This window comes from Eretmochelys imbricata, chromosome 1 (genome assembly GCF_965152235.1).
Source record: "Eretmochelys imbricata isolate rEreImb1 chromosome 1, rEreImb1.hap1, whole genome shotgun sequence".
NCBI lineage: Eukaryota > Metazoa > Chordata > Testudines > Cheloniidae > Eretmochelys > Eretmochelys imbricata.
This window is the reverse complement of record NC_135572.1, coordinates 231,034,765-231,050,786: the sequence shown is the minus strand read 5'-3', so window position 1 is coordinate 231,050,786 and position 16,022 is coordinate 231,034,765. Positions and strand designations below refer to the sequence as shown.

Below are 16,022 nucleotides of genomic sequence, written 5' to 3'. Positions count from 1 at the left end.
TCTATATCTGTATAACTGGTCATGGATGAGTTTTGAGTGAAGGAGACCAGTGGTCCTTCACAATAACTTTGAGTTGCAAGCAGAAAAACATAAAATGTCTTGCCATTTCAGACACTTTTTATGAAACTGGCACAAATACGAATTATTTTTTAAGCTTTTACATTCCATATTAATATTTAGCTCTTCACAGCTTCCAAGTTCTTTACAAGTTAACATAATTCCCTTTTGAAGGATCTTAAGTTTTTAATATAGACTATGCCCTCCCCCCCCCCCCACCCCATTCTGTTTGCACCAATCCAGCACTGACAGACTGTGTTCACACATGCTCTAAGTTTGACAGCAATACTTAATGGGGATCCACTTAACTTCTTAGAGAATCTGTTTTTCTACACCTTGTTTTCCCTGTGGCTAAAACTCTCTAACTCAATTCTGTAACCTTAGTAATTCCTTTGAGTACCTAACATTTGGTATCCTCCACTAATTTTTGTGCCTTCTTGCATGTTGTTTTCTTTTATTCCCATTGTGTCTTGTTAGATGGCATATGCACTTGGATGTGTTTTCCTCTTTATCTCTTTTCCACTGCAATCAAAACACCATCCTCTTTTCTTTTCTCCACTAAGTACAGCACACCAACACCTTCTATTGCATGCCTGGTAATTCCTCTAAATGTCCAAGCAGCTTCCACTTGTGTGGCAAACATGACTTAAAGGATCAGTTTTCAGGATTTTAATATCTTTATCATTGTGCTCAGGGCAGGGTGGGGGAATGAACCTAGGTCTTCTACATCCCAGGTGAGTGCTCTAAACACTGGGTGGCAGCACCATTTCTGCTACCACCTCCTCTTCCAGATGGATTTTGAATAGGAGCCTCTTCTATAAGCATGCTCAGAGGTCGCCTACTGCATCAGGCCCAGCATGCAACAAGGGCAGGTGAGCACCTATCTTCCCCTAGTTCGTGAATTGCTCTAGATCAGAGGTCCCCAAACTGTGGGACACACACCCCAAGGGGGACATGGAGGAACCTCCAGAAGAGACGTGGCAAAAAGTTTGGGGACTGCTGCTCTAGATTTTAGGTGGGAGGTGGGCATCTGGATGCCTGGAGGGAGGCAGCAGTGTGCATGCCTCAGGATCTAAAACTTGTACCCAGAGAACTTTTACAGAGAAAAGTTAGGTGACAAATGAGTTTAGGCGGCAGCCAAGCAGAAATATCATGAATCACAATGGTGCCATGCACAAGAACTTAGACACCAACCTTTGGAGTTTAGGCACCTAAATTGCTTCGTGGATTGCCCCTTTAGGGGCTCAGTCATGCAATGTGTTACCCATCTCACAGAATCAAGCCTTTAAAGCTCACTCCTGGAAGATGTGGCATGCCCTCCATTCCCAATGTGGGCACTGCACGAATCACAGAATTGGGCCCTAAATCCCTTAAATTTGCAGCAAGAGCAGATTAGTGTGTAAAGTTCTAAGGGAGACCAAATGGCCAATGACTTTCAAAAATGTTTTCTTCTGTATGTCTTTTTTTGGCAACAGGGACTGAAATGCCACAGTAACTCAAATACTGCGGTGCAGTACTTGTTTTTAATGGTATCTACTTTACAGTCTTTCCCATGAAACTAAAAATCATGTTTTTAAAAATGTGCAGTAAATGGCATACAAAAAAATTCCACCACAATCATCAATAACGCTAGCGAAACAAATTATGTGTCCCCATGGATTTAAAGAAGAATACAACCTTAAGACTTGTGAGAATCACAAAGAGAAGTGTATTTTGTGTTAAAGCATATGCATCCAGTAGCAACCTCCTCCCAATCCGTGACATTCATCCAGTCAAACACGCCACCTTAAACAGTTAAGGAACGTGCCCTTTAAGAAATAAATGAAACTTTATTTAGCTTTTTTCCTAATCTTTTATAACTTTCCATAATAGATTTCACTTCTTTCTTGTATTGTTCTCAGATACCAGAAATAGAGCAGTACGCTTACACTTTGCTCAACCCCCTAGCATCTAAAGTCTGCTATACCATGGGGGGAAACCTATCAACAGACAGGTCTGCAACTGGTGTGTATGCCAAATATAACTAGTATATTTCTAATTCAGAACACTTAGCAGCCCAACTTCTGTGTAAAAATTCTAAACAGTGTTTCTTACCAGTACAAGCAATTACATAGAGAAAGTTTAATTCAGTAATACCTTAGCGAGACTATTGCCACATTCAAATCTGAATTTTGATTTTGAAGTCATGAGACTCACACATGCCGTCATATGCGCCTTATGGCTTTGAACTTTAGGTGTTATTTATGTTGTGCATATTGTAATCACATCATTTGGGGACTCTTATTAAGGGGAAATATCTGTCTGCACTCTAGTGATACTTGTTCCAAGGATCCAAAAGGGAATTAGAGGGCGCCCTAGAGATAAAGAGTTACAAATAATGGGCTCCAAGTTCCATTTACTGATAACAGTAAGAGAAACACTATGTTAATTTACTTGCTGAATGCTTTTAGCAGTGATTTTCAACTTGTGGTCTGTGAACCTCTGGGGGTCTACAAACTATGTCTAAGATTTTCAAAGGGGTCTGCACTTCCAGTTGAAAATTTTGAGGGGTCTGCAAATGAAAAAAAAATGTTGAAAATCACCGCTTTTAGTATCAGTAAATGAGAGTTGTTACATTAGAGGTAGTCTACAGAAAGTCCACAAGTTCAAGCCTTCTATAATTTTCCATGTACGAACTATTTACTGCTAATGATTAGGGGTCGACCAAATTTGCGGCTGTGAAAATCATGTCACGGACCATGAAAATTGGTCTCCCCTGTGAAATCTGAAGGCAGAGCAGCAGCTGCTGGCTGGGCACCCGGCTCTAAAGGCAGCGCCACAGCCAGCAGTAGCACAAAAGTAAGGGTGCCAGTACCACATCACCCTTTCTTCTCCCCTGCTGCTGGCGGCGGCGCTGCCTTCAGATCTGGGTCCCCAGCCAGCAGGCACGCTCACCTCTCACCCTGCGTCAGACAGTGCCGCCACCAGCAGCAGCAGAAAAGTAAGGGCGACAATAGCACAACACCCTAACAGGCCTGCGACCCCCTTTTGGGCCAGGACCCCCCAGTTTGAGAAACACTCCGGAGAAATCACACATTTCATGGGTTGGCACGGAATAAAGAGCAAATTTTGCATCCATGAAATTTGATATTTATGCTGTGACCAACCTGCAAAAAGTGTTATTTCTCCGCAATTTAAGTAGACCCCGCTAATGAGCTCTGAAACATGACAATACTTAAATACTAAATACTAAATATTTTTAAAATGTAAACTATAGCAGCAGCCCTTAATTTTTCAATTGCCTTAGTCATTAACATTACCACAGTATTTCCTACACTAAATTTAGGGAATACAATAACATGAGAAAAAGTAAGGATGAATAGTTAAATACTCAGATCAGGAAATGACAATATTTAGGGTGCCTTAGCAACCTTAACTCTTTTTTTCATATTTATATACATTATGATACAGCCTTCAACTACTGGATCACATTATTTTCACAGAATTTTTACAAAGAACTTAGCTTTACATCCATATCTTTTTTCCTGATACGCTTTCATTCTTGTGTACTTACTTTCAGTGTTATAATGATTCAGTATCTTTACTGACACACTTTTTAATCTTTTCTCTAAGGCATGTATTTTAATAACTTAGCCTCAGATCCTCAGAGGCATTTAGGTGCCTAACTCCCATAGAAATCAATGGGGACTAGCCATGTACTATGCAATTTCTTCTAAAGCAGGAGCTCAGCATTTATTGGATATAGTCTGAAAGAGGCAGTTGACTAAGCTAACTTAGTGGCAGTCTAGGGCCTAAAATGCCATGCTACATGCCAACAAATGTTCACTATTACTCTTTGTAGTTATACTTGCACCATTTTACACCACATGCAACTGATTATTCCATACTTCTCAAATGACTATAAGGGTTTGTCTGACATACGTGGAATATTACTTCAGATGCTACACAGCTTGGTTGCGTCAAAGGTTGTGGAAAACCCTAACCCAGAGTTTCTAATACCCTGAAAAGAGAGAACAGCTGGAGATTCCATTAAGTCCAATTGGGGTCTTGCTACGGCTGATCAATTTTACAACTCAGATTCAAAAGTAGATAGAAAAAAGCTGATGATAAATTAGATGAGAAACAATATGTGATCATATAAAGTGAAGTACTGAAGTATAATGAAGATATGCCAGGGGTCAGTTAAATTTGTGCATACAGTCTTGGTCAGTTGCTGACTTGACTGCTTCACCATGGGATCTTAAAGTTCTCTTAATATAGGCTTTTAAAAATATATATAGTCTGAGCTGGGGAGGGGGTTGAAAGGAAGAAAAACCCTCCATAATGTGATCATGTATGGCTTGATAATCCTAGAATGTCCCACCCCTACACCACATAAGGTCTGCAGTACAAAATCCCACTGCTGTGCTCCTTAGAAGCTGTGTAGCTCTTACCTGACAAGATACTGAAGGAATGAGAAGGCTGCTGTTCGTTTGGTTTTTGAATACACCTAGGTGAAGTAATCTGGGATGTTTGCTCTAAGAATAAGATTTTTCTTATTTAAAACCTATACAGTATTTTTCACTCAAGGACCTCAAAGCCCTTTTTGATTACTTCTTAGACCTCAGCATACCCCTCTGAAGAAGGTATTGCAATCATCATGCTGTAGTTTAACCATTTGTATAAAGTAACTGTCATAAATATAAAGGGAAGGGTAAACCCCTTTGAAATCCCTCCTGGCCAGGGGAAAGCTCCTCTCACCTGTAAAGGGTTAAGAAGCTAAAGGTAACCTCACGGGCCCCAGACTTTGACAAACCGTTCCTAGTAACCACAGATGCATCCGAGCGTGGTGTGGGAGCAGTTTTAATGCAGAAAGGACCTGATCAAGAATTCCACCCTGTAGTGTTTCTCAGCAAAAAACTGTCTGAGAGGGAAAGGAACTGGTCAGTCACTGAAAAAGAATGTTACGCCATTGTCTACGCTCTGGAAAAGCTACGCCCATATGTTTGGGGACGGCGTTTCCACCTGCAAACTGACCATGCTGCACTGAAGTGGCTTCACACCGTCAAAGAAACTAACAAAAAACTTCTTCAGTGGAGTTTAGCTCTCCAAGATTTTGATTTCGACATCCAACACATCTCAGGAGCTTCTAACGAAGTGGCTGATGCACTCTCCCGTGAAAGTTTCCCAGAATCAACTGGTTAAAATCGTCCTTGAGATGTGGAAAATATTGTTAGTCTTTATGTACTTGGTAGTATATTTAGAGATGCATGTGTCTTATTAACTCTGTTTTTCCTAGAGCTCCAGGAAGAAATCCCAGCCAGTGTTTCACCCTAGCTGAGATTTGGGGGGCATGTCATAAATATAAAGGGAAGGGTAAACCCCTTTGAAATCCCTCCTGGCCAGGGGAAAGCTCCTCTCACCTGTAAAGGGTTAAGAAGCTAAAGGTAACCTCGCTGGCACCTGACCAAAATGACCAATGAGGAGACAAGATACTTTCAAAAGCTGGGAGGAGGGAGAGAAACAAAGGGTCTGTGTCTGTCTGTATGCTGGTCTTTGCCACGAATAGACCAGGAATGGAGTCTTAGAACTTTTAGTAAGTAATCTAGCTAGGTATGTGTTAGATTATGATTTCTTTAAATGGCTGAGAAAAGAATTGTGCTGAATAGAATAACTATTTCTGTCTGTGTATCTTTTTTGTAACTTAAGGTTTTGCCTAGAGGGGTTCTCTATGTTTTTGAATCTAATTACCCTGTAAGATATCTACCATCCTGATTTTACAGGGGGGATTTCTTTATTTCTATTTACTTCTATTTTTTATTAAAAGTCTTCTTGTAAAAAACTGAATGCTTTTTCATTGTTCTCAGATCCAAGGGTTTGGGTCTGTGGTCACCTATGCAAATTGGTGAGGCTTTTTATCCAACATTTCCCAGGAAAGGGGGGGTGCAAGTGTTGGGAGGATTATTCATTGTTCTTAAGATCCAAGGGTCTGGGTCTGTACTCACCAATTTGCCTAGGTGACGCTGTTTACCAAACCTTGTCCAGGAAGTGGGGTGCAAGGTTTTGGGAAGTATTTGGGGGGAAGGACGCGTCCAAACAGCTCTTCCCCAGTAACCAGTATTAGTTTGGTGGTGGTAGCGGCCAGTCCAAGGACAATGGGTGGAATATTTTGTACCTTGGGGAAGTTTTGACCTAAGCTGGTAAAGATAAGCTTAGGAGGTTTTTCATGCAGGTCCCCACATCTGTACCCTAGAGTTCAGAGTGGGGGAGGAACCTTGACAGTAACCTTTAACATTCACAAAACAAGAAAATAGCATAGGTGGGAAAAGAACCCAGGAGTCTGTCAGCTAGTCCTCTGCTCTAACCACGAGGCCAAGCTGGGGTGTGAATCTAGCTTGTACTAACCTGGCGGTGGACCAGGTGTCCATGGGGACCCTGCTGATGCCTGTTAACCATTTGTTCGTGTGCTTTGATCTAGTCCCCTTTCAAATAGGACTAGATCAAAGTTCATTAATGAACACTTAATGCATGTCAGCAGGGTTCACATGGTCAGCTGGTTTATGGCAAGCTAGTGCAGGATAGATTCACACCTCAGCTTGCCATCAACATAGACAAGAATTTCATCTCCCTTTTCAAACAGTCCTTGTTTTCTCTGCTGAGTGCCAACGTGGGTTTCAACCTGTGCTAACTGTACCAGTGATTATAATGTGAACATCTGTTCACTGAGAACTCGACTGAGGCCAAAAACTTCTTTCTTATCTCCTGCAACAGACATGAAGTCGTCTTCACTACTGACTTGGCCCAGACTCAAACCACTTGCCTATAGGGGAAAGGTTCACTCAGTCATGATAAATCCCTGAGCCATCCTGATGTCCCTTCCCCCACACCTCCATCTAAATTATTTTTAGCGACTAAGCCGACTGTACTAAATACTAGTTCATCCATCTTGGACAGTAACAGTGTCTGTGATAAGTTAATAGTACCATCAACTTCACATTTTTACATTGCTCCATAATACAAATAAATACAAATGTAAAAGGTTTCTGATGCAAATATAAACCTTGACTTAGAAGTCAAAAGGGGCCAGATTCTCTCACCTATGTAAAAAAAGAACACTTCCCATGGAAATCTGCACATTACCCCACAGCAAGTTGTTGGGAAAGCGGTATTTACCTCCATGTAGGAAAGGCTACAGGGCCCTTGCTAAGCTCTCCTCCCTCCAGGGAGCCATGGGAGGCCAGAGTTGTTAACGTCGGTCCTGTGCCCCTCACATCAGCTCCAGCATGTGGCAGCTCCACCTGGGCGTCTTGTAGTCTGGTTAATGAGCTGTACTGAGCATATATACAACATTTGATGGGGAAAGAGGGGGAAACAGTAGGCATCCCCACAGCCCTCCCTTAGTCTGCCTGCTCCCTTCATGTGGACACAGAATAATACAAAAAGACCTCTGCAGAATGCAGTGGTGGGAAGGACATGGCACCTTGAAAGTACCTGAGTTTTTCTTCCATGCAAAAGTGTGTAGATCCACACATGGATCTTTATGTGCAGCTCAGAGGAGTTGTGATCTGCCCATAGAAACAAGTTGAACTCTCAGTGAAGGATCTCTCCAACTTTCAAAAAGCACTGTCAGATACACAGACCACTGTGCATCACGCTTATCTTCAGTCTTGTACTCAACTTCTAACTTCTGTGTCTGAAACTAATGGGCCAAGCTCTGCTCTGGTTTACACTAGTGTAAATTCCATGCAGCTCCACTGACTTTAAATAACTTTCATTCTTTAACTGAGTGGAGTTACACCTGATTGACACTAGTGTGAGGGCAGAACTTGGTCATATATATATGATTACAAAGTAGTGGTTCTCTTGGTTTAACTTTCCTTTAAGCTGGAGATGATCACTTTTCCACCATCAAAGTCTCTTATCTTCAAGAGAGTAGCTGTGATACACTAACTGCTAAGTGTAAACTGTGAAATTATTAGAATATTTAAAAAAAAATAATATTTGCACTTCTATCTTGATGGCTGGCAATGTCCATTTTACTTTGAAAATCTCTGGTTCAAGGGTAAGAGACTACAGCAATTCCCAACCTGCCATAATACTGGCTTAATAGCAGAAGATCATCGTGTGAATAAGAAACATTTTAGTATCGAATATGCAAGTTCTCTTTTCAATAGCAAACAGTACTAAAGCAGAATACGTACAGGTTTCCTTTTGGTCAACTCTTATCTTAAGTTTCAATGACAGAAACGTTTTAATGAGACAACACAAGTGAATAAAGATAACAGGGCTTGACCCTCAACTCTATGTTAGGTTTCTGTGCTGTTGTTTCTATAAATGCCCTTGCTTTCCAACAGGGTGGCCACCATTAAGTAGTAGCTAAGAAATTCCAGTGGCAGTTAATAAAAATAATTTTATATCTTACTTGTTGTTCGGTGCTGCTCAGCTCACTGTATCTGACACAGAATGTCCTCTCTATCACTTGCAGTCAGAAAAGAATAGAATCCTTATCTCCTTGCCAGGATATGAACAACCAGCTAAATCAAAGTCGTTTCCTTTTCTAGGGTGCACATATAACAAAAACCACTTCCCCGCCATCAGCCACAACTTTCTTGTGTCTTCATATTTGCCATCTGGGACTTCATTACAGTGAACCTCAGCTGCATCTATTTTCTGACCACTTACCCCTTCCCAGTCAGCTTCTCTGCCCCTGAGATCTGGCATGAAAACTGGACTGTGCATTTGAATCCTAATGAAATGTCTCTCACCAAACTCTTGGGAGGTCCCCGAAGACCTGGACACATAGCATACCCTGTCACATAGTCTAGAACATTAGTCAGATAAAATGTATTTACTATGCTTTGTGTTCATTGTTATCTGATTCCTAAACTGGGGTGGAATCATTTTGTCATTGAGGAAAATTGGCTGCCCTTATCTCTTTCCAGCCAAAGGGCATGCCTATGCTAAATGAGATATTTAAGAAACCTAACAGTATTTTAGATTATAATCCAGCCACTTGTTATTCAAAATGCAAACTAACAAAATGTTTCACCAAGATACAAAACATATAAGATGTCCCAATCATAGCTAAAGGATTTAGCTATCTGGATTTGCATAGTAACTTCAATTAAATATAATCTACTTTCATCTTTTTTTACGCTCATAGTAGAAAGTAATTGGAGGAATAAAAAGCAAAACTTTGGTGCATAAAGGGAGAAACACAATACCTATGTCTTATTAAAGTGAATTTGTCTGCCATGCTACAATACCCCAGGGTCAAAATTACACATCACACAACTACTTCAAAAACAAAATCTGAGGGTTATACAGTGCTATCTTGGCATGTGAGTGGGATTTAAGCAAATGCATACAATAGTTTAGAACTAAATTCAAGCAAGGCATTCCTGTGTCTGGACTAAAGACCATATGGTCAGCAGCTGGACTCTAAGATATATTGATACCCAATTCTTTAAGGAGCTTCAGTAGGAACAGAAAAATGGTTGGCACAAAAGAGAATCAAGACACCATATACTGTGCACCACTGCTATCTCTGCTGCCCTCTATTCTCCTTCTGCCCACAAATTTAATCTTTCATTCTGTTCATGAGAGTGCTTTCAGGGTTCACTTGTCCAAACTTGTGGTCACCCTGCCTTGCCTTTTTTCACAGTATGTGCACTTTTCATAGCTGAACTGGAAGTACCTGTCTTTTTTTATCTGACTCCAGTCCCATTTGGATATTAGTTCCCCACAGGTTTGTAAATGACTAATGTTGTCACTGTAGTATGTGAAGAATTTGAGGAGAGTTAATGAAAGCTGTGCATCCAATTCCCCACATTCTACACAGAAAGATTTAGTCATAAAACTTCAGTTACATACAAGAAAGAAGGGCATTAAGATCCCAATGATCCATGTAACACGTGGATCACTTACAAATTAATGTCTGTAATGCATAAATGAAATGGGCAACATTTTTAAAGTGTCTTTTTAAGACACCAGCTTAGTTTAATAATAAAATTGATAATTACATTTCATCTTTTGATACTCAGTTTTTATTCATGTCATTATGGCCTTTACTCATATTTACTATTGTATGGTATATCTACACTTTGTAAAAATCCTTGTACTGTAAATGTATATACTATATGATCATTAGGGAGCTAAAGCACTTAGGTGGACACTTGGATGCAACTAATGTCTAAAGAATCGTTTACAAGTTTTCTTTTAATCAAAATAAGCACTTCTTAGTGAAAAGTTTTTAACAGTGGGGTGGATGAAGGAATTAAGTGGTTTTTAGTTTTATTAAAATCATTATGCCACTAAAAATAATAATAATAATTTTCTATTAACTCCAGTGGTGTCCCCCAACTGTGGTCGAGTTTTTTAAAAAATCACTGCCACAAGCACAAATTAAAGGTCAACCTTAGTTTGCTCTCATCATCAGTATTTCACATCTCAAACGCATTTTAGTGAGAAATAAATCCCAGTCTCAAATAGGCTTAAACCATGACCATTCACATATTTAAATCTACACAAATGAAATCTGTTTAAGCCTTAGGCATGATTATATACTATAAGTATAGTCCTTGAAAGAGGCCCTATCCGTTTACTTGGCAAAATTTCATGAATCAAAACATCATTTGATAAAACCCAAGATAATCTTGAGGCAGAATGGAAATAAATAGTAATAAGACTATCTACTTTATGACTAACAGAGGCATCATGGTTTACCCTCATTTTAAAACATTGCTGTATCTTTCTAAGTGTTTTTTCCAAAAAGTAGGCATTTGACACTGACTTGCTCACTTGAAATGTGTGATGGTTTTCTAAGGATAAGGAATGCATGATCAGGCCCTAAGAAAGCACCAGAGACAAACACAAGAGCTATATTCTCCACTTTTCTTCATAACGAAGACTTTTTTTTTTTTGGTCTCAATCTTAATCTCAGTCAATGGTGAAACTCCCACTTGATTCAATGGGGGCAGGATCAGGCCCTTTACTGTAGCAAAAAGCAAATAATAATTACTGTTAAGGTATGTCCCATGGCAGCCCATGGCAGAGATCTTCCCAGCCTGGGTCGACAGATTAGGACTCGCCAGAGCCGGCTTTAGGGAAAATGGTGTCCTGGGTGAACTTGTATTTTGGCTCCCCTGGCCCGCTGGGTGCCACCCATTTCCCTTGGCCTCCATGGGTTCCCAGGCTCCCCACCCCTCTCCTGTGCCCCTAACCCCTGCACTCTGCCCACTTTGCCTAAACCCCTGCACTTCCCTCCTGCGCCTGCTAATCCCTGCACTCCCCTTCTGCGCCCATGTGCGGAAACTGACCTGCATGCACGGAGCAGCTGGCATTGCTGCTCGCTCCTTCCCCCCCAACCCCCCAATGCTGCCCCTCCGCGCGCCCCTAGGGGGCTGTGAGTGGAGGAGCGACATCAAGGCTCCCAGCATCCAGGTCACTTTCCCCACCTGGGCTGTGACCTGGATGCACGGAGCGCTTGGCGTTGCTTCTCACTTCCCCACTTACACCCCCCGGGGGCACAGAGGAACACTGGGGAGGCAAGCAGTACCTGTGCGTCATCACTGCCTCCCCCCCCACCCACACTGCTCTGCCCTCCATCGGGAGGAAGCAGGGAGCAATCTAGGCATGCCCCCACGCGGCACTCCCCTGCCAGCCAAGAGCAGTTTCCGACACTACACTGGCAGCGCGCGTTCTGCGCTGCTGCACAGCGCCCCCCTTGACCAGGGCACCCTGGGCGGTCGCCTGAATGGCCCACCCCTAAGGCCAGCCTTGGGGCTCACAGGACTTGCGCTACTACACTAAAAATAGCCTTGTGGGCAGCATTTCTAAATTTCAGCTCGGGCTGGAGCTTGGGCTCTGAAGCCCACCCCTCTCCCTAGGCTTCAAAGCCGAAGCTGCAGCCTAAACTGCAATGTCCACACAGCTATTTTTAGAGCGGCAGCATGAGCCCCAGGAGCATGAGTCTGTTAATCTGGGCGGGGGGGGCCTCACTGCTGCCCTTAAGCAGCATGTAAAGTGATAACTGAACTGTACTGTCCTGGTGGATGCTATAAGCAGCTCAAAGAAAATATTAACAGCTGTATTAATTTGCTACTACACGGATAAATCAAAGCCTTCATTTCCCCTCACTGTGTACTGCACAAGTGGTAAAATGACTAACTTGCTGCAAAGCTCGTATGGAATACTGATAACTCCAAGTTGTGTAAATTAACCCAAACTGAAATTAGAAGTGTAGCATTCAGGTGTTTGTACAAGAAGTTGACTTCAAAAAATGGCTTGAAGTCAGTTTTGCAACTGCAGGATGATCAATGCGCATCTACAGTCACATGATGTATCTGACCAGAACTAAGTCTTATACATCTCCTTGTCTACTGGAACAATGTAAATAAATTAAGACAGAGATAAAAAAAAAAGTGTGGTAATAGTACTGGACCTTTTTTGTCTTTGGATATAGCAAGGATGAAGCACAGTAGTTGAAAGAGAAGCCACAAGTAAAAATAGAAACACTGAAGGACTCCAGTGAACCACACTAGAAAAGTTAACATGTATAAGGCCTGATCCTTTTTGGAACAAGTAGTTCCATCCATTTCAGTGGGATTACTCATGTGAGCAAAGACTCTCCATGTGAGTAAGGATGCCAGACTGACTCATAGTACTCTGTTTTCCGGTAGACCATGAGTGCACATTTTCATATAGCTCTTACATCAGAAATTATGTGAAAGTATAGGTACTTACACAGTAAAATGGTAAATAAAACACTTCCATCCACTAGGCCTCTCCAGGAAGTTGTAGACATCTCCCTGCATACTAGTTTTGGTTAAGTAAGGACCATAGAAACACTTCGTAGTGTAGGTCCTACGGATTTCACTTTCTGTCATAGGCTGGTTGCTGAGCTGGAATGCTGAATCCTTTGTGTCTTCCTCAGAGTTAGGGGGAATTCCTGATCCATTATTCACCATGGTATCTGAAGCTAGTGCCACTGAAGAATATTGCTTATTGTTTAGGTTCCCTGTGACTTCCAACAATCCTGAAGACTTCCTATGACCATGCAGACTACCTAACTGGGCGCTGGAGCTTTGACCCTGACCACAGAGGTTATACATAGAGTGCCCACCAGTTTCACCATTACCACAGGACATTCTGTAATGAAGCACAGGTATTGCTAACCCTGATCAATATTTAAAATCATAAAAGAAGGTATTGTATATCCTTTCTGTCCTGGGTGTTCTCCAATAACTGATAAGATGTCTTTCTGCTGTTATCCTGGAACTCCTCTGTGACACAACAGTGGGAGCCACCAGCCTGTCACCTGTTGTCACTCAGAGGCTCTGAAATTAAATCAGAAGAACATATTAGACAATGGAGACACAAGAAGTAACTAGACGGTAAGACTTTTGTAGGGGGTGGAAAACTTAGATTCAATGTAATGACAATTAAACAAAAACAGGCTTAAAGGTTACTAAAATAGCACAACACAAGTAACAGAAGCACCTTACCTTCCTCTTAGGTGATTCTATCAAATCATTTTAAATTCAGTGAATACAGAAATCTCCTTTCCTGCAGATAGAACTGCTACAGCTGCAAATTTATCAGTGCTTCTGTTTTCTGAGAGTCTATACATTGACTATAAGCTCGCTGTGGGCTAAAGCATAGTATACATAGGTTTAAAATATGAAGCTTCATTATTATGTTGCATTCTGAAAGACTTGGCTAGGATGTCTACATTGTAGAACAATTTTAAGATTGAGAATGAGCAATTTCAGACATAAGAGGCCTGATCCTGCAATTGTAACTCCTGATGTGCTCAGTTTGAGTTTTGCTCAAGCAGCAACAACAACAACAACAAAGCAGGACTGGAACTTTATTATGCTCCTTTAACTCACAATTTTGGAAGATCTGTGTTGTTGCAGTTTCTTTAAATGAAAGCTATAGGGCCTGATTCTGTTTTACAACAACTTTATATTGGTGGTAATTACACTGACCTAAGTGAAGTCCTGTTGGTGGAACAGTGTGGAAAAATTGGCCAATAAAGCTCAGCATGTACTTCATAAGACAGACTTGAATAGCTATAGTCTAACACCTACTAACACATGTCTACATTTATTTTTATATCAGAGTATAACAGTTTTGCAGGTGTTAGAAGTCTATTTTCTGAAGAGACATTTTTAAAATTGCCTCAATTCTTACACATGTCCATAAAAATATAAATATTCCAAGTTTTGCTTGCCCTCACAAAAGCAAGGCAATACGGGAATTAATGCTAAAATGATGGCTAGAACTCAAGTCAGGATGCCTATTATTTGCAGTTGATTTGCTCCTCTGTCAGAGGGGCCTCAAACATACCATATGATCTGCTATTACCTCAGCATAACGGAATAATTGAAAGTGGAATTTCAGCCTTAATTGCCTGGTTTTTGTCAAATTAAATTTATTTGTTCTGTTGCTTAAGATCTCAGCGCATGAGTGAATAAATTGTCATTTTAATACTTCCAAGCAGAGCCTCTCTTCCAAGGTATTTCATGAAATGTTTACATGGGGTAGTGGACTTGTTACCAAGTCAACTATTTTTTTCCTTAATGCATTTTGCAATGAGAAAAATATCCTTGTTTATCACACGGCTGATGGATAAATACTTCTAATCTCAATTTTCTCTAGCCATTTCCCTCCGTGCTAAAAAGCTATCGGGAACAATTGCAAATTTAAAGCAAGAAGCCTTTCAGCCCACCCAATTCACAAGAGGAACTGAGGTTAAACAAATATCAGAACTATTCTCACTCATTCCAATTCATTTTACAGGGCTTAAGGGTAACCAGACAAGTGCTACGAACAAAGGTCTGTTAACCAGCATTTGCAACCAAAGCTACATCAAAAACTAGCGTGCTTAATCCAAAAAAAGGAGATTCCACACACACACAGAAATAAAATGAAGAAAAACCTGAAACCATCTGGCAAGCAGCACATACTCTCTCCTATTGTACGTCCCTTTTCTCCTCTTCTCTGCTCCTCAGCTACATATGGCAGATTTCATAGGTGCAGAGAGAACTGTTGTCTGACTCTGCCCCCTAGCTTATCAAGCCCCACCCTCACCCATCCAGGGTAACCTCCCTTATATCTCCCTTGTCTGTTTTTCCTTGGAAGTAGGTGTGAGGCAAAAAAGGAATTAGGGACTCCCAGTTCTGATGGTCTTATCATGTCAGAGAGGAGCATTTGTGCTTCTCTGCTATTATGTCACTAGCAGCAGACATAAGCAATAGTTTAGATGTTCGGTTCTCACCCTGCCCCCTTGACACAACCACCCATCTTTTCCTACCTATGTATAACTAATTAAAAGGATTAATAATGACATTTCCTTCACAACCTTTTGAATTTAATTATGCACTGGTACAAGCTGGGTCTATGCCTTTGCAGCAGTCTCTTATATTCAAGAGCCTAAGCAGGCTGCCTATCTTTTCTCACTGAAGATTTGGTGAAGCCAATAGCAGAGGATCATTATGTGTGCCTTATCTATACCATGTCAGGATGGATTTATCTTTTTCTTCATTGCCTTTTCTGAACTGACACTAATTTTTCTTATTCCAATGGAATGAAGAGAGCACCCAAAAGGTAGACCCCTCAGCATTATGTTTCTCAGCTTGTTGCTGAGCCTTGTGATCATGCCAGAAAAGTTGTTAATTCTGATTTTTTTATTGTTTCACTTCTTTGAAACAAAATAGTTTCCTGTGGGGAATGCCAGGAATTTGACCCAGAGTTTTCACCCAGTATGTGCAAGATCACTTACCTAAGGGTTTCAGAGTAGCAGCCGTGTTAGTCTGTATCCGTAAAAAGAAAAGGAGTACTTGTGGCACCTTAGAGACGAACAAATTTGTTAGAGCATAAGCTTTCATGAGTAGCTCACTAAAGCTTATGCTCTAATAAATTTGTTAGTCTCTAAGGGGCCACAAGTACTCCTTTTCTTTTTACCTAAGGGTGAATCAAAG

At 41.1% G+C, this 16,022-nt stretch overlaps 1 protein-coding gene across 1 annotated transcript in view; it reads right to left on the bottom strand.

Moving 5' to 3' along the window:
* Positions 1 to 13,184, bottom strand: part of LOC144271558 (potassium voltage-gated channel subfamily KQT member 1-like) — a 449,329-nt gene extending 436,145 nt beyond the window's left edge. The window contains exon 1 of the mRNA XM_077829000.1: positions 12,781 to 13,184. Coding sequence (XP_077685126.1) covers positions 12,781 to 13,184 — 404 coding nt within the window. The remainder of the gene's footprint in view (positions 1 to 12,780) is intronic.
* Between the last annotated feature and the right edge of the window lie 2,838 nt (positions 13,185 to 16,022).